This window comes from Rhineura floridana, chromosome 15 (genome assembly GCF_030035675.1).
Source record: "Rhineura floridana isolate rRhiFlo1 chromosome 15, rRhiFlo1.hap2, whole genome shotgun sequence".
Classification (NCBI taxonomy): Eukaryota; Metazoa; Chordata; class Lepidosauria; order Squamata; family Rhineuridae; genus Rhineura; species Rhineura floridana.
Genome location: NC_084494.1, coordinates 17,972,267 through 17,996,770, shown reverse-complemented (window position 1 = coordinate 17,996,770; position 24,504 = coordinate 17,972,267). Strand labels below are relative to the sequence as shown.

The 24,504-nt window shown below is 44.8% G+C and overlaps 1 protein-coding gene across 1 annotated transcript in view; it reads right to left on the bottom strand.

Moving 5' to 3' along the window:
* The window catches only part of LOC133370342 (digestive cysteine proteinase 1-like), a 43,931-nt gene extending 20,114 nt beyond the window's left edge, over nucleotides 1-23,817 (bottom strand). Inside the window, exons 1-4 of the mRNA XM_061596522.1 lie at nucleotides 23,470-23,817; nucleotides 12,400-12,459; nucleotides 4,795-4,887; nucleotides 1,620-1,792 (exon numbers count right to left, since the gene is read on the bottom strand). Of these exons, the coding sequence (XP_061452506.1) occupies nucleotides 1,620-1,792; nucleotides 4,795-4,887; nucleotides 12,400-12,459; nucleotides 23,470-23,521 (378 nt within the window). The 5' untranslated portion in view covers nucleotides 23,522-23,817. The remainder of the gene's footprint in view (nucleotides 1-1,619; nucleotides 1,793-4,794; nucleotides 4,888-12,399; nucleotides 12,460-23,469) is intronic.
* Nucleotides 23,818-24,504: the final 687 nt, after the last annotated feature.

Here is a 24,504-nt window from a genome sequence, read left to right as displayed (position 1 = left end):
ATTTCCAGTATGCTGTGTATGAAATTATGTCACTCTGGGCTCCTGCCGGGAGGAAGGGTGGGAAATAAATAAATAAATAAATAAAGCAAGCAAGCAAGCAAGCAAGCAAAGGTCCACGCATGGCAGGAGAACTGGTAGTGTGGAAGTTTAGGAAGTCCTTGAGGAGTCCTATGGTGTCAACCTGTCATTTTCCAAAGTTGAATTTTACAGGAACGTACAAGATAGCACAAACATGATCTCTGCCTGAAGTTACTTAAGAAATGTGCATTGTGCCAAGGTATAAATGGCACAGAAAAAAAAGGAAATAAAATTGCACTGATGCGCCAGTCACTATCTAATAAGGAGGGTATCGCACAAGGAGGGGATGCCTTCTGTGTCATTCCAAAGAGATTAAGAATAGCGATAGAGAGTGTTTGCTTCACTAAAGGCCAAACAAGGTGATACACACAGCAGATGCTTGCGAAAAACCCCAAAACATTTTCCCCCCATTTTGTTTCCCTCTTCAAAGAGGAAGCAGCTGTGGGAGGCTGGAAATTTTATTAGAGAACTAAAGAAGGGATTACTATTATCATTATCATCATCATTTATTCAATTTATATCCTGCCTTTCCTTCCAAAGGAGCCCAGGATGGCAAATGCATCAACAACAATATCATTAAAATGCTCTAAAAAGTTTAAAACATTCTAAAAACAATTGTATTCCCTCAGCCAATGATTTCAAGGTTGCCGGGAAAAGCGTCCTTCAACCATCAAATGCCTAGGTAAACTCCTGAAAGTCGATAATGAGGGAGACAGATGCACCTCATCAGCGAAGGCATTCCACAAATAGGGAACTGCACCTGAGAAGGCCCTGTTAAGGGCCAATGCCAATCAGGCATCCCCAGTGGTGGCACCACCAACAAGGCTCTGCTGATCCTTGGGTCCGAGATGGCTGATATTGGGAAAGGCACTCTTTTATGGCTTTGTATGCTAGTACTAACACATTGAATTGGACTCAGCAGCTCACTGGGATGCATAACCCTTTGGCCATTTTCTCTCACTCAAAATGCCTCCTCCCCAGTTGCATTTCCACCCTTAGGGTAAGCGTGATGCATTCCCTCAAAAGCTTGCAAGCCTCAGCTGCTCATAACCAGCTCTACAATTTCTGTGTACCGTATGTTGTACTTTCCATTGCAGCAGTGCTTTATTATCTTAATCTTATTTACCCCAGCAAGGACCCATAGGCAATGAACCCCAAGTACCCAATAGCCTTTCCCCAGAATGGAATCCATAGCAGGCATCCCAGGTCCAAGCAGGGAAGAGTTATAGCTCAGTGGCAGAGCATCTGCTTTGCATGCAAAAAGTCCCCCCAGGGCTGAAATCCTGGAGAGTTGCTGCCAGACAGTGTAGACAATATAGAGGTAGACAGGGCAAGGGTCTAGCTCATTATAAGGCAGTCAACTAACTTCTGTTCAGAGGAGATCCATTGTAATTAATGGGCCTAAACTCGTCATGTCCATTCATTTCATTGGGTCTACTCTGAGTAGAACTTAGACTAACATAACCCAATGTTTGTAAGTTCATTTCCAAACATTTCACTGCACCTTATCCCTCTCAAGCTGCCAAGATTTGGTAGCTTACCTTGAAACCTTTCAGGTTAGGAAAGACACCTTGTGGCTTCACAGGACCTTCTTTGGTGCCATTAATCTGGAAGCACTTTTCAGTATTCACCTCCTTCTCTGTGGTTGCTGGAGTCATCTTGAACATGGTACCGTATGGCTTCACACATCCAAGCTGTAAGGTTACCACCTGGCCTGCAGAATGGCAAGGAGAAAAATAGATTTATTTATTTCTTACATTTATAGACCAACTTTTCCTCCCAGGAGCTCAAGCATATGTTTTCCCATTTTATCCTCAACAACAACCCTGGGAGGTAGGTTAGGCTGAGAGATTATGATGGGCCCAAGGTCACCCATGAGCTTCATGGCTGAGTGGGGATTCGAACCCTGGTCTCCCAGGTTATAGTGTAACATTCTAACCATTGTGCCACACTGACTAGATGAAAGAATTAAAGGAGAGGGATGATAGGTCAGTGGTAAAAGCTCATGTTTGTGCATCCAGAAGGGTCCAGGCAGGGGCCTGGGACCCATAGACACAAATTTGTGTATGCTTGTTTATATATTTTTTTATTTAACAATATATATATACTGCTTGATTGTAACAAAACCTCTGAGTGGTGTACAAGCAATATTAAAATTATCAATAAAAATAGTCAAAAACAAGTAATTAAAAACATTTTAAAGACAGTTAAAATCAGCATTAAACTGAAAGAAGATTAAAAACACATCAACATCTGCATGTCTGGAGAGACTTGCCTAAATAAAAATATTTTAAGTATGCGCCAAAAGAATACAGTAAAGGGGCCTGCCTGGTGTCAATAGGTAGGGAATTCCAAAGTGTAGGTGTTGCCACATTAAAAAAAAAAAAAGATTTCTTACAACTGCAGAACAAGTATCACATGACACCTGTACCAGTGCCACTTCCCCAGATCAAAGCAGTTGAGTAGGAATGTATGGTACATGTTTAGCAGGCAATCCTCCCCGACGAAAGACAACATCCCCTCAACCAGTGGTGGCTGATGCCCAATGTGACTAGTGGGGGTGAAGGCAGAGAGACCAACAGTGGGTGGAGTCAGAACCAATGACAAGCGGAGCCAACTCACCCTAGTTTTGTCCCCATCTCCTCTTCCCTGCTGAGTTCTACATGAGGCAACACTGAGAGCAAGGAGGAAGAAGCTGACAACCAGGGCCTCCCTCTGGACCGGTTGTAAGTAAAAGGCAGACAGGTGGGGGCTGGCTAAGGACAGGCTGAGGTTGGTGGGGCAGAGTTCTATTTCGCCCTAACAGAGCAGCCTCGACTGCCCCCAACCAAACAATAAACACCAAAAACTCATTTTAAAAAAAAGAAATTGAGATGGGCAGAGGGTCTCGGCAGGCACGGGAAGGAGGGTTATCTGGTGGCATCATGATGCCCCCAGGTGTCACACAGAGAACCTCAGTGCCCAGTGCTCAATGCATTTTTATTATTATTATTATTATTGTGGTGCTGTTTTGTTGTTGTAAACTGCCTGGGGGCTTTTTTTTTCTTTTTAACAGCGGAAAGGCAGTACAGAAATGTTTTATGAATAAATCAACATATCTGGAAGAGCAGGCATGTGACATGGGCAATCTCAATGAGGAAGACCCACATCCTGTGCTCACCGTTCAGTAGGAGTTGCATAGACTACACCTATCCCCTGATTACATGTTGTTCTTAGGTGATCATCTGCTTTAAATCAGATAAAATGTAAACACATTCAAAAATGTAAATCAAATCAAAACTGTCAGGGCAGGGCTTCCGTGCCCATTGGCTCATAGAATATATTATGCAAAAGGAGCAAATATGCAAATATGCGTGATATATATACAGTATATAGCTCACAGGGCCTTCTCTCAATCCCGCCAACAAAAACAGCCAGATTGGCAGGTACAAGAGAGAGGGCATTCTCAGTGGCGGCCCCCACTCTTTGGAACTCCCTCCCACAAGATCTCCGGCATGCCTCTTCCCTAAATGTATTTCGGAAAGCCTTAAAGACCTGGCTTTTTCAGCAGGCCTTCGGGGTATCCGGGGAGGGTTAATCGATATAATTGTAATGCCTCCTACCCAGTTTTAATATTGTTGTTGTAGATTTATTGTTTTTATTGTATTACTGTATTTTATTAATTGTATTTTAATAATTTTGTAAGTCACCTAGAGTGGCCACTGGCCAGATAGGCGACGAAGAAATTAAATTTATTATTATATTATTATTATTATTATTTTCCTAACACAGAATAGGGAAGTGGTGTACCAGGAAGCAAGTAATGGGGCAAACAACATTGAGAAAACAGCCAAGGGGGATATGGAAAGGGAAAGACACATCCATTCCTCCACACACCACAGTTCTGATCCAATCTGCAGCTGTCGTAGCTCAGCGGCAGAGCATCTGCTTGGCATGCAGAAGGATCCAGGTTCTCCAGGTGGGACGGGGAGAAGCGCCCTCTCTGAAACCCCACAGAGCTGCTGCCAGTCAGGGTAGACAACACTGAGCTAGGTGGACCAATGGTCTGACTTGGCGTAAGACAGCTTCCTACATTCCTATGCTTTTTGCAAATGTTTAAGAAAGAGCCAGACAATCTGGTCATGGGTCTCCATCACTGCCGTGTCAGCTCCAGGTTCTGCAGGGCCCTCGGGTAAGAGCTCCCCCCATGGGGGCTCAATGAGCCTACTGCCTCCTCTCTGCCTTCATTGCCAGCTGCTGTTACTCCTCTTCCTCACCACTGCTACCACCTGCTTCCTGGCTAGGCAGAGAGGCGACGGGCAAGCCGGCAGGTGCATCTGAGCAAGAAGAGGGGTGAACAAGCAAGTAGGCTGCAATGGTGAAGGGTGACAGCAGGTCCAGCCCCCCACCCACTCAGTGTAGGCCCCTGGCAAAAACCCAGTCACACCAACCCTGCTCCATCATCTCATCCAGTCTGGCCTTGGATACCTATCTGCCTCTTTCTCCTCCACAGGGGTAACCCATTTCTATCATCATCACTGTGTTTGTATCCCACCTTTACTCCACGGTGTTCAAGGTGGCATACATGGCTCTATCCCTCTTTGTATTACCATCGTATTTGGGAGCATTTAGCCTCCCAAATCAGCCCTCTCCCCCCCCAATACACAATTCCTAACCCCTTCCCACCCCATTGAGTACAAAGAGGGAAAGAGGAGCAGCGTCTCCACGGCTTCTTACCATTGTAGTACTCAATGCGACTCTTGTTCCTGTTAAGGTCATACCAGGCTTCGAAGGGCTCTTCAATTTCAGCGTAAGGGAGGTTGATGACTCCTATAGGGCGCAATGAAAGTGATCAGGTTTGAGAAAAGTAGCAAAGGAAGGACACATTCGCTGCCCTAATATTAAGCAAGCCACATGGAGGAGTGCCGATCCTTAAGCTTGTGCGAGATGAGGAGGGTAGAAAAACCCAGGACATGATCTGAAGATGCATGCTACATCAATGTTGTCAAATCTAAGCAGGTCTGGCTCTGGGATCAGTGCTGGGAAAGGAGACCCTATCTGGAAAACCTATGCATGCTGGAAGAAAGGTGCAATACAAATGAAAAGGAGGACAAAGAGAACAGGGCCTCCTCTGCAGAGGCCCCTCTTTCTGCAAGAGGTAAGATAAGCCCCATCCTATGCATTTTTAATCAGCTCTGAGGATTATTATCTTCTTTGCTGCTTTTATGGGTTGATTTTAATTGAGCTACATCAGAACCCAAGAAAATCTCTGCTGGTTCAGGCCAAAGGCCCATCTAGACCAGGATCCTGTCCTCACAGTGGCCAACCAGGTACCTCTGGGATGTCCACAGGCAGGGCCTGAGCGCAACAGCACCACTCCCCACTTGTGGTTCCCAGAAATTGGTATTCAAAGGCAAACTGCCTTTGACTGCAGAATGGTGGGACCATTTTATTATTACGCTGGGATGGTCGTTTATGTGTTGGCTATTTATTAAGAATTTTGGGTGCTTTTAATATATTTCACATAGCATTTTTGTAGTGTTTATTGGTTGTTGTTCAGCTTGAGTACTATGTTGGGCCATTTTGTGAGGACAGTCTCCTAAAAAAGCAGGCCACACGCATGCACAACCCTCTATTAAATAAGTGAAATATATGGAAATGGAAATGGACTGCCTTCAAGTTGATCCCGACTTATGGCTACCCTATGAATCCAGGCTCTCCTCCCCACTGTGCTATACCAGCTGTCTAGTGAAATATATAAATGAAGTGAAACAGAAAGGAGCGATGTTTGAGATTACGATGCGAACGCCTCCCCTTCTTTCAGGCTTATTCTTCTGCTGTGAACTTCCTACTTCTGCTATGGAATCATTGGCCACTTCAATAAATTATTATTATTATTTTCACTTATGAATTGCTTCTCATGAGACATCTTAAGTACTTTACAGTATTATATATATATATATATATATATAAATGTTCATACACACGCACGCACACGCACACACACAGTGATGGTTGGTTCATTAGGGCAAATGGGGCATTGCCCCACCAACTTTAGTCTGCCTTCAGCCAGCTCCCACCTGCCTGCCTTCTAACTTACAACCAGTCAGAGGCATAGCTTTGCCTGTCAGCTTCCTCCTCCTTTGTCTCAGTGTTGCCCTTGTAGAACACAGCAGGGAGAATAGGGACAAACCTAGAATTACTTGGCTCTGCCTGCCCTTGGGCTCTCTGAGTTCTGCCCCACCACACCCAATGGGCACCAACCACCACTGCACTGACACACACACACACACACACACACACACACACACACACACACACACACACACACACACACAGTTTAGAACAAACACAACTTAAAACACTGCAAGAGACATGGAGCTGCACTCATTTTAAAACATTTCGTAAGCGGAAGCTATTTGGTTAACATAAGAACATAAGAACATAAGAAGAGCCTGCTGGATCAGGCCAGTGGCCCATCTAGTCCAGCATCCTGTACTCACAGTGGCCAACCAGGTGCCTGGGGGAAGCCCACAAGCAGGACCCGAGTGCAAGAACACTCTCCCCTCCTGAGGCTTCCGGCAACTGGTTTTCAGAAGCATGCTGCCTCTGACTAGGGTGGCAGAGCACAGCCATCATGGCTAGTAGCCATTGATAGCCCTGTTCTCCATGAATTTGTCTAATCTTCTTTTAAAGCCATCCAAGCTGGTGGCCATTACTGCATCTTGTGGGAGCAAATTCCATAGTTTAACTATGCACTGAGTAAAGAAGTACTTCCTTTTGTCTGTCCTGAATCTTCCAACATTCAGCTTCTTGGAATGTCCACGAGTTCTAGTATTATGAGAGAGGGAGAAGAACTTTTCTCTATCCACTTTCTCAATGCCATGCATAATTTTATACACTTCTATCATGTCTCCTCTGACCCGCCTTTTCTCTAAACTAAAAAGCCCCAAATGCTGCAACCTTTCCTCGTAAGGGAGTCGCTCCATCCCCTTGATCATTCTGGTTGCCCTCTTCTGAACCTTTTCCAACTCTATAATATCCTTTTTGAGATGAGGCGACCAGAACTGTACACAGTATTCCAAATGCGGCCGCACCATAGATTTATACAACGGCATTATGATATCGGCTGTTTTATTTTCAATACCTTTCCTAATTATTGCTAGCATGGAATTTGCCTTTTTCACAGCTGCCGCACACTGGGTCGACATTTTCATCGTGCTGTCCACTACAACCCTGAGGTCTCTCTCCTGGTCGGTCACCGCCAGTTCAGACCCCATGAGCATATATGTGAAATTCAGATTTTTTGCTCCAATATGCATAATTTTACACTTGTTTATATTGAATTGCATTTGCCATTTTTCCGCCCATTCACTCAGTTTGGAGAGGTCTTTTTGGAGCTCTTCGCAATCCCTTTTTGTTTTAACAACCCTGAACAATTTAGTGTCGTCAGCAAACTTGGCCACCTCACTGCTCACTCCTAATTCTAGGTCATTAATGAACAAGTTGAAAAGTACAGGTCCCAATACTGATCCTTGAGGGACTCCACTTTCTACAGCCCTCCATTAGGAGAACTGTCCGTTTATTCCTACTCTCTGCTTTCTGCTTCTTAACCAATTCCTTATCCACAAGAGGACCTCTCCTCTTATTCCATGACTGCTAAGCTTCCTCAGAAGCCTTTGGTGAGGTACCTTGTCAAACGCTTTTTGAAAGTCTAAGTACACTATGTCCACTGGATCACCTCTATCTATATGCTTGTTGACACTCTCAAAGAATTCTAATAGGTTACTGAGACAGGACTTTCCCTTGCAGAAGCCATGCTGGCTCTGCTTCAGCAAGGCTTGTTCTTCTATGTGCTTAGTTAATCTAGCTTTAATAATACTTTCTACCAGTTTTCCAGGGACAGAAGTTAAGCTAACTGGCCTGTAATTTCCGGGATCCCCTCTGGATCCCTTTTTGAAGATTGGCGTTACATTTGCCACTTTCCAGTCCTCAGGCACGGAGGAGGACCTGAGGGACAAGTTACATATTTTAGTTAGCAGATCAGCAATTTCACCTTTGAGTTCTTTGAGAACTCTCGGGTGGATGCCATCCGGGCCCGGTGATTTGTCAGTTTTTATATTGTCCATTAAGCTTAGAACTTCCTCTCTCGTTACCACTATTTGTCTCAGTTCCTCAGAATCCCTTCCTCCAAATGTTAGTTCAGGTTCAGGGATCTGCCCTATATCTTCCACTGTGAAGACAGATGCAAAGAATTCATTTAGCTTCTCTGCAATCTCCTTATCGTTCTTTAGTACACCTTTGACTCCCTTATCATCCAAGGGTCCAATTGTCTCCCTAGATGGTCTCCTGCTTTGAATGTATTTATAGAATTTTTTGTTGTTGGTTTTTATGTTCTTAGCAATGTGCTCCTCAAATTCTTTTTTAGCATCCCTTATTGTCTTCTTGCATTTCTTTTGCCAGAGTTTGTGTTCTTTTTTATTTTCTTCATTCGGACAAGACTTCCATTTTCTGAAGGAAGACTTTTTGCCTCTAAGAGCTTCCTTGACTTTGCTCGTTAACCATGCTGGCATCTTCTTGGCCCTGGCGGTACCTTTTCTGATCTGCGGTATGCACTCCAGTTGAGCTTCTAATATAGTGTTTTTAAACAACTTCCAAGCATTTTCAAGTGATGTGACCCTCTGGACTTTGTTTTTCAGCTTTCTTTTTACCAATCCCCTCATTTTTGTGAAGCTTCCTCTTTTGAAGTCAAATGTGACCGTGTTGGATTTTCTTGGCAATTGGCCAGTTACATGTATGTTTAATTTAATAGCACTGTGGTCACTGCTCCCAATCGGTTCAACAACACTTACATCTCGCACCAGGTCCCAGTCCCCATTGAGGATTAAGTCCAGGGTTGCCGTCCCTCTGGTCGGTTCCATGACCAACTGATCTAGGGAATAGTCATTTAGAATATCTAGAAACTTTGCTTCTTTGTCATGACTGGAACACATATGCAGCCAGTCTATGTCCGGGTAGTTGAAGTCACCCATTACTACCACATTTCCTAGTTTGGATGCTTCCTCAATTTCATATCTCATCTCAAGGTCTCCCTGAGCATTTTGATCAGGGGGACGATAGATCGTTCCCAGTATTAAGTCCCTCCTGGGGCACGGTATCACCACCCACAACGATTCTGTGGAGGAGTCTGCCTCTTTTGGGGCTTCGAGCTTGCTGGATTCAATGCCTTCTTTCACGTATAGAGTGACTCCGCCACCAATATGTCCTTCCCTGTCCTTCCGATATAGTTTATATCCAGGGATAACCGTATCCCACTGGTTTTCTCCATTCCACCAGGTCTCGGTTATGCTCACTATATCAATGCTCTTCTCTAAGACAAAACACAATGGCCAAAGTAACAAATGGACTTGGTTCATTTTGGTCATCCCGGTCACTCATGGGGGAGGGTGACAGAGTTCGCAGAGGACCTCTTGACAGCTGTCTCCTAGTGGCTGCCAGTTACATTTTCCCAGAATGCCCCAGGCATTGTGCCATGTTGGAGGGGGAACGGTGGCTGACACACGCACGCACACACAAGCAAGTAAACAATTAAGGGATCTAGTATTCATATTGAATTGCTCAGCATTTGATAAAAGAACTGATACTATAAAGACCTACATTCGCATGCAATTTCTTCAAGAGGAGGCCCAGAAACTATTAGCTATGGATGCTACTCTCCATCAGGTTTCTTCTGTGACTCAGGGCTAGATCAATATTATGTACTTGAAACAAAATGTTGCCATGTGGGGTGATGCTCTTTAGGTTTCCAGCCAGCCCTGCCCTTTTCCAGGATTCCACCACCTCAGTTTTCTGCCTCTGCCTCCCACCCCCACCATCAAACAGTTGTCAGCATTCTGTGACCACTGAGTGTGTCCAGTCCTCATTGAGCTGTTTTGGGATTTCCCACCTATTTGGGACCATCGGCGGAATGGACTCCACCAGTTCCACTGATATGGAACCACCAGTTTGTAACAGTATTCTCCAGTACAGAGTACCGGCACTTCTGTTTTTGCTGCCTATGGCAGTGATTTTGTGCTGGCACCCATGGCACTTTTATCATGATAGGAGTACTGGCATCTCATTTTTTTTTACCAAAAAAAGGATATATCTTTCTCTATAGATATTAAGGGATTCACTGCTGCTTGCTATGCACCCCCCCACAGGGATTCCCCACCCCCAAGCACCTCCAAACATACAGCCAGGCAACTCCCAAAATGCCCACCCCCAGGAAACTCCCAAAAGAGCCCCCCAGGCACTCGCTGGCACTTTGTTTAGGCAGCTTATTGACCTCCCACCTGCCCAGGCTGCCGCTGCCTCAAACGCTTACCTGTCTTCTGACTTGCAGCTGCTGCCCACCTGCCCGCCCACCTGCCTGCCCACCCCACGCTTGCTCATTGATTAAGGGATATATAAATCTTGTTAAAGAAATAAATAAAACAAACGAACAGGTTAAGAAGAAATTTTGCTCTGGAAAAGAGTAGGTGATGGCTTATGAGAGCGAGAGAGGCGGGCAAGTCACTCAGCTATGCTGGCTAGGGCAGATGGGAACTATAGTCCGAAACATTTGGAGAAGACCCAGTTGGACAAGCTGAAACATTTGCCCAGGGGGTTTGTCAGGAGGAAGATTTCTGATGCATTTCAAAAGCTTTACGCTCTAATGTTCCTCCTAGCTGGTGAAAACAAAAATCAAAGGGAAGTTGAGAAATCCCAGCAACTTTTTACTTCACTCATTTTCTACAAGTCACAGCAAATTGCCAAGTTGAAATCCACAAGAATTTGCCTTGCTGGATCAAAGCCAGCCTGTGCTTCACCTTAAATTGCACCTGCCGACTCACATGTTTCTTGGTTACATTTCATTCAAGCCGGCAGGTGAGATGCCAGTATCACTGGACTTCGTATTTCCTTGAAAGTGGTTGCCAATGAAGTGCAGCTGAAGGAATATATCGGGGGGCCTAAATGGAGGTTCTTAATGGAAGTAGTTTGCAACATACAGAAATACGAAACATGTATTCATGAGATGGTAGCATTGGCCATAAGCGTTCCAAAGCACCCTAGTTTTATTTATTTATTTATTTATATCAAGCCCTTCCTTCCAGAAGGAGCCCAGTGGTAATTACTTCCCTATGAAAGTTTAGCTAAATGCTAGTATTGCTAACATTAGTTACTCCTCCTCCTCCTCCTGACTTTGACTATACGGCGAGCCGCAAGGAAGTGGCTCTCTTCCTTCAGGGATGGGAAAACCTGTCACCCTCCAGATGTTGTTGGACTACAACTTCCATCATCGCTGATCATTGATCATGCTGACTGGGGCCGATAGGAATTGTGGCCTTCCAGATGTTGTTGGGCTACAAGTTCCTCACTCCTGGTTATGTCACATTTCCTGAGCAAGATGAGAAGATTCTGTGTGCTTCCTCTCTTGAAAGCAAAGGGTTGTATTAAACTAAGTCCTACTCAGAATAAACCCATTGAAATTAATGAACCTAAATTAGTCATGTCTATAAACATCAATGGGTCTATTCTAAGTAGGACTAGTGTTGGATACCACCTAAAAAATTATGGGCAATTTATGAATCCATTGATTTTAATGCAGAAACATGCCCCAAACTCGGGTGTCTTTGATTCAGTCTCAATGGGATTTTCCCCCAGATTAAGTATGTATAGGATTGCAGCCCTGAAGGACCAGAAAAGACAAATATGTAAGAACATAAGAAGAGCCCTGCTGGAACAAGCCAGTGGCCCATCTAGTCCAGCATTCTGTTCTCATAGTGGCCAAGCAGATACCAATAGGAAGCCTGAAAGCAGACATTTTTAACGACATCCATTTGGAAATTAACATGGTGCCAGCCAAGAAATTTCACACAGACTGGAACTGTTTGGAAGGCTCACATATATTTTCCAGTATGGCTCCTATGTCCCAAATGAAGGCTTGCAATGATCCTGTAATTGGGAGACACCAGTTTTCAGCTAAACTAAGGATATTTTGCACAGTTCCAGATGCATCTTTTACTGCCTGCCCAGACCACAGCATCTATTGCATGATCACAGCCATAAAAGGCACAGAAGCATGTTTCAAGACATGGTCAGCACTTCTGTCCTGCACATAAACTAAATTTTACTGCATGGGAGTAAAAGCCATCACCACAAGGGTAAAGTGACATCTGAAAGCAGCTTAAGAGCAGAGTTGTACGCCTCAGGTATTTTGGCCTAAGGCAGTAAGGGGTGAGAGAGAGAGAGAGAGAGAGAGAGAGAGAGAGAGAGAGAGCGCATGCACGTGTGTGTGAAGTCAAACTGAGGAAAGCTTACCTTTGACATGGTACAGGGCTCCAAAATCAGGGGTTGTGCTTGAGTAATTGCAGCCATTTCCTGAAACAAGACAAAAAATGGTTATGGTGAATGCATCACAATGGTGATGTCTAGATTCTCTGTAGAAGAAAGCAAAGGATGACAATTCCAAAGAAAGGGGCTAAAGTGGAAAGCAATCCGTTTTCTTGCCATTTGCAGTTGGCAAGTATAACTGGTCACCATTTTCCAGCCTCAGCTTCCCATCTGTAAGACAATGGCCTTGGGCTGAGCCATAAAAATCAGGAAGACCCTGGTTCAAATCTTGTTTCTGTCAGGAATTCACCATGTGGCCTTTACTAAGACACTCTCTCTTATCCTCAGTTCCCAGAGCTCCAAGTTGAGATCTTATATTGACAAAAGCCCTGTAAGGTTACAAGCAAAGAATGGATGTGAAACCCTTTGATCAAGTGAAAGTGATATACAAATAACTATTGTTATTAGTTAGCACTGGACATTCCTTAGGCTGGTGGATACTCATAAACTAACCAACAACAGCTTTGCTGCATTAAAATGGCTGGACGAATTGTGCAGAGGTTGATTTGGTTGTTGTTAATTAATCCATGTTAGGAGAAAGCACCTCCTTTCACTCGGTCTGCACTTAGAAGGCAATGTGTTTCTGTCCTCCTAGCCTGGACATTGTCATCAGCTCTGCTCCCTGATCTGATCTGGGGTGGGGAGAGTGCATCAAGCGAGAGAATGCTTTTTATTAAGGGCAAGACAGCTGTAAGCACTACAGACATCAACTGTAACTTCAAAGAACATGTGCTTGAGCTTGCTTTTCCCTCTTCTCTCTCGCTCCTTCTTCCCTCATGTGTCATGTTATTTTAAACCAAGATCCTGAGGGTAGGGACCATCTTAGAACGGGTTTTTGTAAGCCGCTCAAAGAGCATTTTTGGCTAAAGAGGCAGAGGATGGATGCTATCAGTCAATGAATGAATGAATGTTTGGTTCTGGATATTCCATCATTTTGTTTTTATTAAAATGCAACAAGAAGAGACGGTATTGGCTGAGGGGGAGGGGAGTTTCAGCACTAGTGTAATGGCAAGTTCAGAAGTGCAGAGCTCATTCAAGATAGTCATACCATGCCCAATCAAAACCATGCCCCCTTTCCCATTTCCCCTCATGTCCCTTACTCTCCGTGTTGTCTCCAAGTCCACTCTCCACTACAACAGACATGCCTAGAAGCCAATCAGTATGAAAGGAGAGGCTGTGCATTAGCTACTGAGAAGAGTCTTCTCTGTGGCTGCCTCATCTCCTTTCACTCTGATCTGTTCCAATCAGCACAAAAGGACAGGAACTCTTCTCAGTGACTAACACACTCTCCTTTCATGCTGATTGGCTTCTAGGCATGTCTGTTCCGGGGAGGGTTAATTTTCAGGACTAACTGCCTATTACTCTGAACTGTTATCATTCCTATTTATAGTTTCCTTGTTATATTGTATTTTATGTGTATTTTATTGTGCTGCATTTACTGCAACTGATTTGTACGTCGCCTAGAGTGGCCATTGGCCAGATAGGCGACACATAAATTAAATTATTATTATTATTATTATTGGCTTGTACATAGGGACCTGACTGGGATCCTGCTCCCAAAGAAGTAAGGGGTCTATGACTCCCTGCGACCCCGGATGACTACACCCCTGAGTTTCAGGTGGCATTACTGGAAAGCCTCCCACAATCAGAATTAGAAATTGCACAAGGAGAAAATAACTATTTTGAGAAAGGGACCAACCCCCAAAAATAGATCTGATAAGCTTGTCTGTTTTGTTTTTTGGTTGTTTTTTTTTAAAAAAACTAACACTTTGACAGAGATCCGGAGGAACACGTCTTACTCTTACCCTTCTAACACCTGCCCCTATCATTAAGCAACTTCCAATTTGGAATGGCTATGAAATAACACAGAGACCAAAGCCAACACACCCTGAGAATGGGGCTTGTCTCTTCCTTGATGTCAGCATTTCCCGCAGAAGGGGACAAGCCGCTAATCTGCAGGTAGGAGCAAGGCGGCCTGCCTTGGAAGAAGAACAAACCGCCCGCCTTGAAGAACAAGCCTTGGTGCACTCAATGCCCCTTGGCTCTTTTAGCACCTCTGTGTAAAAGCTGTTGGGCAAAGAGAGGAGAAGGCGATGTGGAACAAGCAGCCCTGGTTGCTCTTGGCTCCCAGCTAGGGCTGGAACATTTGGAACATTCATAAATCAGCCTCTAATTTGGAAACAGAATGGTGCAGAAGGAGACATGCCCTGCTTCTCTCCGTGTCTGCTATTTCTCAGAAGATGCCGGAACCCAAACCATCTTCCCCAACAGGGAAGGGCTGTAGCTCAGTGGCAGAGCATCTGCTCTGCGCGCAGAAGGCCCCAGGTTCAATCCCTAGCCTCACCAGGTAGGGCTGAGAGAGACTGCTTGCCTGAAATCCTGGAGAGCTGCTGCCTATCAGTGTAGTCCAGGGGTGGGGAACCTCCGGCCCATGGACCTGGAGCCAGATTTGAAATGGATCCAGATTAACTGGCTTCATCCAAGAATGCCTGAAGTTTCGCTTCTTCCAGCTTGCAGGCTGCGATAAAGGGCAGGATGAAGAGATGGGGCCATGGATTGTTTGCATTGACAGCCAGTAAGAAAAATGTACAATATTCCCAACCAGACAATAAAAGCACAGCTGCAAAAGATGTCGGGGATAAAAAGGATCCGCTGATTGAACAATTAATCCAGACCTGGAGAGCTCACAGTGCATCAAGCAAAACACAGCCCACCAACCATGTACTGTAGCCCCAACAGTCCCCTTGTTTTTACTGTTCAAGGGTGGCAGCAAAAAGAGAGGTGTATTCAGCCCTGGTGGAGCCACCATACTTTGGCTGCAAGTCCTGCAGGCTTGAATTAATTCCCAGTTCAGCTCCTTTCCACTCATTCCTATGCGCCTTCACTCAGAAAGACTAGTGTTGTGTTCAACGGGGCTTATTCCCAGGTAAGGACGCAGAGGACTGCAGCCATAATCTAGTGGCTAAGGAAACCACCTGTCGCACAACTTGGGCCATGACAAGATGAGCTCCCACTGACTGTGTAGAAGCTGGAGACAACACCCTGTGCTTACCCAGAACAACCTGGAACAAGGGGTGCCAAACAGTGGTCTGCAAGCTTCATTTGGGTGGTCAGCAGTATATCTATGGATTTGTGGCTGAAGACAGGAGACAGCACATCCATTGCACTGAATATGAATATTGATTTTTAAGTGTCTTTTGTTTGCTTCTTTTATCTCTTACATTGCATCTTATTGTGTTAAAATTGGAATTCCATGGAAACAGGCAGAAAGATCATTACGTGGTCCACCAAGACACTCAGCAATTGTCAAGCAGTCCACGAGGGGAAATGTTTGGGAACCAATGACCTAGAACATCACTGCCTTGCTAGATCAGGCCAAAGGTCTATCTAGCCCAGCAGGAGCCTGTTCTCAAAGTAGCAAACCAGAGGCCTAGAGGAAGCCCCCAAGCAGGACTTGAGCACAATAGCCCTCTCCCCACGTGATTCCTAGCAACTGGTATCCAAAGGCATACTCCCTCTGGAGTGGACGGAGCATGCAGCCATCAAGGCTAGTAGCCACTGATAGCCTTATCCTCCATGAATCTGCCCAGTCCTCTTTTAAAGCCATCCAAGTTAGTGGCCATTGCTAGAAAGTTTATATTTTTTTCTTCGCTGCACATGCATCCACATCTGCCATTTTTGTCCCGTTCCTTTCCAAAAGGCAACTCAGCTTGAGAAGTCACACTCAGCATTCAGGGCACAGCCAGGCTAGACACCCAGCTTGTTCCACTGAAAAACAACACCACCAAACACACCATGACTGATACATCCCTATGCAATTTCCAATTTAGAGCAGGGATGGGGCCCTTCAGGCCCAGGTGGCAAAAGCAGCCATCCAAACCTCTCTGTCAGGCCCTAAGAACTCTTCCCAGGCCACACCCCTCACAAGCCCTGCTTTGCATCTCAAATGTTTTTCCTGGGTGATAATCCTGGATGGAGAATAGAGAGAGATGAGATTTTTTGTATAAAGTAGCCTACTGTACAAAAGGTACAATTAATATTAATTGTTCACAGAATCATACAATAGTAGAGTTGAAAGGGGACTATAAGGCCATCAAGTCCAACCCCCTGGTCAGTGCAAGAATCCAACTTAAAGCATACCTGACAGGGGGCTGTCCAGCTGCCTCTTGAATGCCTCCAGTGTGGGAGAGCCCACCACCTCCCTGGGTAATTGGCTCCATTGTTGTACCACTCTAACTGTTGGGAAGTTTTTCCTGATGTTCAGACAAAATCTGCCTTCCTGTAATGTAGCCCATTACTCCATGTCCTGCACTCTGGGATGACTGAGAAGAGATCCTGGCCCTCCTCTGTGTGACAACCTTTCAAGTACTTGACGAGTGCTATTGTGACTTCTTTTCTCAAGGCTAAACATGCCCAGTTCTTTCAGTTTCTCCTCGTAAGGCTTTGTTTCTGGTCCTTACCTTTGCCTCTGCCCCTGTCCACCAATGGCATGTGCCCCCCTCCCCCCGGTTGCTCAGAAGGGAATGTGGCTCTCGGGCTGAAAAAGATTCCCCAACCTTATGGTAGAGCACCTGTAGTGCCAAATATCTCCTGAAGACATCTTGATGTGAGGGCCGAGGAGATAGTATGGCATGCCCCATTTCCCCTGTCCCATAATTCTTGCCTCAGGACCCTTGATTTATGGGGTGCTTATTGCTGTTGCCCACTGTCATTGCATAGTCTTGAGAGCTCACAGCACAGGCTTTCTGACATGGTTGATAATAAGCTGAGAAAGAAGTTTTTCACTCTGCTTATGTTCAAAAGCAAAGCTTGGAAAAAGCTGTTCAATTAACCAAAACAATCCACATGAGCTTGTCTCATATCCCTGCTTGCCCAAGTGGGCTTGTTTATGGCTTTCCCAAGCTGAGAAGGGACAGTGAGCTTAATTGGTTTACAAATGTTCTCACCCTGCTTATGTAAACAAGAGTCAGAGAAAGACTCTTGTTAGTCAAAATAAAGCAGCTATGCCCATGGCGGGAGGGCAAGGGCAAAAGCTGGGAATGGTGTCAACAGCTGTATTCCCAGCCCAAGTTGTAGCAAATTCAGGGTCAGAAGAGATAAAAAAGTCATCTGTGTGAGAATCCAGCAATCTGGGTGCTGGGAAGATAATGATCTCATAGGTATAAGGTGCCCCGTCCCAGGGAGTCTTTTGGGTATAAATACAGAACCCTTGATCTGGGCAGATAAGCCTCGGCACCGGCTTGCAAGGGCACACTGCTTGGTGTAAAACTGGGCGAAACGGATTCCTCTGTCTGTTGCTGATAACAAGGTTTCCTGCCGGGAGAAATGGAGGCAAACAAGATCAAAGCTGTCATCATCAGCTGCTTAAGTGTAAGAGATTACAGCCTGCTTGTTAGGAGTCTCAGCTTGTTAGACTGTACAGCTTGCTTCAATGAAAATCACCACATTTTCCTTCCTCATCAGTGTGTTTCATGGTTGTTCAGATCTTGAGCCTCTTGCCTCAGGGAAGGGCAAAATCTCTGGCAAAACAGCATCACCTGTTCCAAGTGGGCTGCGTCTTGTGATAAGGGGAAAAGATCATGACGAGATGCTGTTTGCACAATTAGCTGTAGGTGTCTGTGCAGGGAGTGGCAATTCTATAATTTTCGGTACTCAAGTTGGGGCCCACCCAGGATTTTAAGGAGTGGTTCTGAGAATCAGAGTTTCACCAGGTCACCTTTGATCTCTTATGCCACCACAGGAAAAGGAAATACCTGGAATTGTAGTTTTGCAAGGGGACAAGGCTAAGAGAAATGAGGAAGAGCTGGGAATTCTTTTCACTCTTAAAACTACAGTTCCCAGGTTGCCCTGGGGAAGCCTCATTCATCAGACCTGCTTGAAATCATGTTTAGTTTAATCTGCCCATAGTGTTGGCATGGGGGGGGGATTAACACAATTATTTGAAACTCTGACCACCAGAATACGACTGACTCATGTCTTTGTCCTCCGACATACTCTCACTTGTGATTTGGACTGAAACTGCAGCACCTGCTGGAGCTGTGATTTGCTATATAAGGCTGAATTAACTTGAAAGGGCAGGATTGGCATGGAGCATCACTCTGGCACCACCAGTTTGTCAAGCCCACAAGAGAAAGAGAAACCCTTATGTTAGATTGACTGCTAAGTCTGCTGTCAGAAGAGAGAGCTAACCAGGGCTGTGGAGTCGGAGTCGTGGAGTTGGAAGAAATTTTGGGTGGAGTCAGAGATGGCAGAAATGTACTGACTCCGACTTCAAAATAAAATTAATATTTTAATATTAATATTAACTTATTAATATTAATACATTAATATACATTTGCCATTTATGAAGGAGTCAGAGTCAGACAGTAGAAAAATTAATATACATTTGCCATTTATGAAGGAGTCGGAGTCAGACAGTAGAAAAATAGAGGAGTCGGAGTCGAAGGTTTGACTTACCAACTCCACAGCCCTGGAGCCAACAGTATGTTTTAAATACTCAACATTTCACAGCTTCAGCCAGCAATGCAATTTTTTTTTAAAAAAAAATGATGGATAAATGCAGCAGGAGTTTTCATGGTACATTTCCCTTCCTGCAGGTTTGTAAAATTACTTGGGGAAAGGCTGTAGTTCAGTGGTACAGCATCTGCTTTGAATGCAGAATGCCTCAGGTTCAGTCCCCAACATCTTCTGGTAGGGCTGGGAGAGACCCTGGCCTAAAACCCTGGAGAACTGCTGCCTGTCAGTGTAGACAGTGTTGAGCTAGACAGGCCAATGGCCTGACTCAGTATAAGGCAACTTCCTACGTTTCTATCCTCCTCCAAAAGCAAAAATGTAGAATCAGCAATAAGTCAAAACACAAACTATTATGTGCCTTCCCAAGCTATTTCAGTTGCTAAAGCCCCATTAAATAAGCACACTGGTACAGTTACTATAACAGATAACAGCGATGCAATATGCCCAGTGGGGGGGAAACACACTGATCATGTTCACATGTGGTGTTACATATTATCTTCGCTGTTCTTCAGTAGGAGAGTGCCTCCATGCAGCACAATTAAGCAAATCTTGTCGAAGGCAACGAAAACTCCAGGAAGTGTTTCATTCATTCAAAGATGCTATCGCTGGACAAATAGGGATATTTGCTTTATGCAACTGTTAGCACACATTTACAAAGGATATTGTCATCCATGGCTCTTCTATGGGCATTGCATGTGGGGAAATGCTTCACAAGTAGCTACCTGCGAGCAACAATGCCCAAGTCAAGCAGGTCGGACCCTTGGTGAAATTGCTGCATGGATTATTGGATACTTCACAGTCTTTCTCAGGTACAAAAGCACAGTTGCAGGGTTTGCCAAAGTGTTATTAGGTACCAGTAACCATAGGCATAGGATCTGGTTCTCTCAACATAACAACAGAAGCTACTCAGCCCCTGAAACCATTCTGGGAAGTTGAAGGAGTTTTGGGGCACGTTTTTACAAACACATATAGGCCCCATCTGCACTATACATTTAAAGCAGTATCATACCACTTTAAACTGTCATGGCTTCCCCTAAAGAATCCTGGGAACTGTAGTTTGTGAAGGGTGCTGAGAGTTTAGGAGTCCCCCTATTCCCCACACAAAGCTGCAATTCTCAGAGTGGTTTAACGATCAAATCCTCTTCCCAGGAAACTCTGGGAACTGCAGGTCTATGAGGGGAACAGGGGTCTCCCAACAACTGTCAGCACCCTTCACAAACTACAGTTCCCAGGATTCTTTGGGGGAAGCTATGACAGTTTAAAGTGGTATAATACTGCTTTTAAATGCATAGTGCAGATTTGGCCTCTTGTCTTGATAAGAACCACCATCCTGTGAACTTGCAAACCTGCCAATACAACCTTCTTTAGGTTGACCAACTGTGACCTCCAGCTTAGGGCATCTTACTGGCTAGCATACACTAAACACCTTCCTACTTCCTCGGTCAAATGATCTCCACATCCTTTAAGCATTTTGCACACAAGGTAGTTTAGAATCTGCTGTACACCTCTGGGTTGTTTTGCAATAGCTCAAAGGTTTCTGACTCCCAGTTATTTTAGTAAGAGCAGCAACCTAAAGTTCTCTCTTTTAAATTAAGACTGCTGACATTAATAAAGCTTTGGGGGCAGGCAGCAACTCAAGCAGAAGAACAGTGAGCTCAGCTCTGGTACTAAAAACAAATGCCTGCACTGAGCATGCACTTAGAGGAAGGCTGAGCCAAAATGCCCCCTCCCCAATCCCTGGAGCAAATGACACTAGGGGCACTTGCAATAATCTAATCAGGCGGTTATTGGGGTGCAGATAACTGTGCCAAGGCTGTCTCTATCCAGGTTACGCACGCCTGGGTTACAACATACCCCAAGCTTTCCTAACCTGATGCCTTGCAGATGTTCTGGACCTTAACTCCCATCAGTCCCGGTCATCGTGGCCAATGGTCTGGATTATGAGCGTTGTAGCCCAGGGGGTTCCCAAAGTGTGGTCTGCAAGTTTCATTCAGGTGGTTTGTGGTATGTATGCCCTAAATACTCATATCGATCTTTAATTGCTTCTTTTATTTCTTATAATGTATTTTATTGCATCACCATTTACATGCTATGGAACGCAAACCATAATACAATAAAATGCAGTATAAGAAATAAAAGAAGCAAAAATAAAAATACAGTTAAATACAGCATCTAGCAGAGCACATTAGAATTGCCAAAGGTCTGTCAAGACCACTAGCATTTTTCAAGTGGCCCACAGGGGGAAAAAAAAGGCTTGGGAACATAGGAAGCTGCCTTATATCTATTGATTATTTGATTTATATCCTGCCCTTCCTCCCAGCAGGAGCCCATTATACTGAATCAGACCATTGGTCTATCTACGCTGACCGGCAGCAGCTCTCCCAGGGTTCAGGCAGGAGCCGTATCTGGAGATGCTGGGGGTTGAGCTTAGGAACTTCTGCATGCTCTACCACTGAGCCACAGTCCTTCCCCCATTGTAGTCCAAGAACATCAGATCTGGAGGGCATCAGATTGGGGGAAGGCTGGCAGAGTATATTGTGGCTTGCCATACTAAAAACTGCCTGAATCAACTCTCAGCCACGGTGCTTTTAGCTTCAGTTCTGCATTGAAAGCAGCAGTCGACTGCATGGTTTTCCCCCTCTATAAATCATTGTGCATTAAAGTTGCTTTTGCTTATCCAGCCTCTGTGCAGCCACTTTGCAGCTTGCATATCCCTTTCTGCTTTGTAGGAAACACAAGGGTGGGGCTAGCAGTACACCTAACAGCAGTTGCTAGCCAAAGCCCTCTCTTCTCTACATGTAGGTGAAACAGAGGTGGTCATTACGAGCAAGGGAGGTTTGACCTGGAGGTCACTACGAGCGAGGGAGGTTTGAACTGGGAGGTCACTACGAGCGAGGGAGGTTTGAACTGGGAGGTCATTACAAGCAAGGGAGGTTTGAACTGGTGGCCTTTGGAAGAATGTCATCCAACTCACCTAGCAGTTCCTACACATCCTCAATTATGCCTCTGGATCCACCTGCATGTATGGGAGCCAAACAAACTATGGACAACTCAGAATGCCAGCATTCCAAGTCACTTTGAGTGTGCGAAGGACCACAGCTCAGTGGTAGAGCATTTGCTTTGCATGCAGAAAGTCCCTGGTTCAATCCCTGGTATCTCCAGATGGGGCTGGGAGAGACCCCAGTCTAAAACCCTGGAGAACCATTGCCAGTCACTGTAGACAATACTGAGATAGATAGGCCAATGGCCCGACTTGGTATAAGGCAGCTTCCTATGTTTCTATGGTATTTAAGGCAAAAGGCAGAATGCAAACCAAAGCCAATGAATAAAATAAATAATTCAACAGATGTCCACGTCTCTCTCTCCCATTTTCTAGTCTCCCTACCAGGTCCAGAAGAATGCACTGAAGAGCTCCACAGTTGCATTGGTCACAGGCCAACCAACCATTACCAGCTGGGCTATATGCCTAAAACAGCAGACCAACAGGCAGAAGTTCAGCAGATGCAGTAGCCTCATGGTTACAGCTGTTTGATTTCTGACTGTTACAGAGCAACTCAAGGTACAGATCCTCTGGTAGGAGAGCAGGGAGAGAGCTTGGTAACCGCACATACCAAAAGAGGTTTTGTGCTTTTTATTATCCTTCCATAACCCAAACAACCTCCCATACCATCAAAAGAATGGCAGAGAGACATTGATCCCCCTTCTCCAACTGGACACCTTCCACCAGGTCTTGCATGCTGCAAAAAATCTTACAAAAAAAATACTTCTATTTTGCAAAGAATTTAACAAGTTACACATAACCAAACTGCTTATATCCCTGCCTGAAAACTGAAGTCTTCAGGGGAGCCAGTGTTAGCGGTCCCCTGTGGCTCAGACACACACCTCATATCTACCACTGAAGCTGTGTGTTCAGTATTGTGGGCCCAGTTCTATGGAACTCCCTCCTGGCTGGGATCAGACAAGCCCCCTTTTTGTTGAACTTCCTGCACCTATTGAAGACCTTCTTCTATTTCAGGAGGCATTTTAAATAAGTTTCCCCGATTTTATGAATTTTAATTATTTTTATCTTCAGTGTGCCTTTCATAGCCTTTGTACACCACTTAAGAGACTACAGTGTTAAGCGGTATATAAATTGTTGAAGCAAACATACATACAACAGCTCCAAGGTGTGTGCAAATGGCCATGTGTACATATAGCGATTCACACACATGTAGTCTCAGCATACTCTACAAACCCCAGAGAGAGAGAGAGAGAGAGAGAGAGAGAGTGCACATTAACTCTATCCTGAAACACACAGCTCTGACACATTCCAAAGTTCATACCTGAAAGTGCCTTAGTGCTGGGTCAGAAGATACCAGAAGGCAAGGAGGGTGCAATAGAATTATACATATGAATGCCAACTTTTTACCAGCACAGGCTTGATCACAAGCAACCGCAAAGAAACGGAAGGCTTGCCTACAAAAGCCACGATAGCCAGAAACTCACCTAAAGCAAAACTCCAGGCGCAGACGACCAGGACCCAACAAAACCTCCCCATATCGCCTCTTCCTCTTCCCAGGCTGCACAAACACAGAACTTCGTGTCTTCTTTTAAGATGAACACAGCCTGCCAATGAGAGTAGCGAAGCTCTCTCCGGAGGTGGAGTTTCGACTTTGTATTTCCAAATACTGTAGTGTAGGTGATTATTTTGCGACAGAGACAGACGTCTGGCACTGTAAGGAAACTGGCGGTGCAATTTTAAAACATGTCTACTCAGAAGCAAGCCCCATTGAAATCAATGGGGTTTACTGCCAGGTAAATGGGCAGAAGATTGCGACTCTTAGGCTTTCCTTCCTCCTGCAACATCCCAGGATGATGCAGGGAGAGTTTCGGTTTGTTTGTTTCAGCCTCGTGACACGCATCTCCCAACCCTAATCCGCCCCCGGATACTTACAGTAAACTGTTCGGGGCCTGAGCAGACTAGTTTCCCCTCTGCCACCCACCCCCCTTGTGTCATCCTTCTCCCTTAACTGATACCTCAACATTCTGTGCATCCTGGAAGCTCACAGGTCTTTGTCAGACCATTTTTTTAAGAGAGAGCGAGAGAGAGCGAGAGAGAGAGAGCTCTTAATCTTTATTTAAAATATTTCTTAGCTACCTTTCATTGAAAAAAATTAATCCACCTGCAACATGTTTTTAAAAGTGACAGAATAAAAATAACAAAAGAATACAACAGGGAACCCCCCCATTAAAAAACAAACAAATAGAAATCCAAATCTTATATCAAGAGAGTTTAAAAACACGTATACAGATACCTTTACATACCTAGAAAGAGGGCATTCTAAAGAGCCTTGATACCAATTAATAGCATTAATTAATTATTTCTTAATAGTAGTACAAAGAAGGCTTTATTGGATGGTCATAAAAACTTGGCTTTTGGAAAAGACCAAATATCCATTTCAAGGTCAGCCACTTGCTTCCAGCAGTGCTAGCCTGATGCCTCTAAAACCTGCCTTTGGCAACCTTTTGCTTTCCAGATGC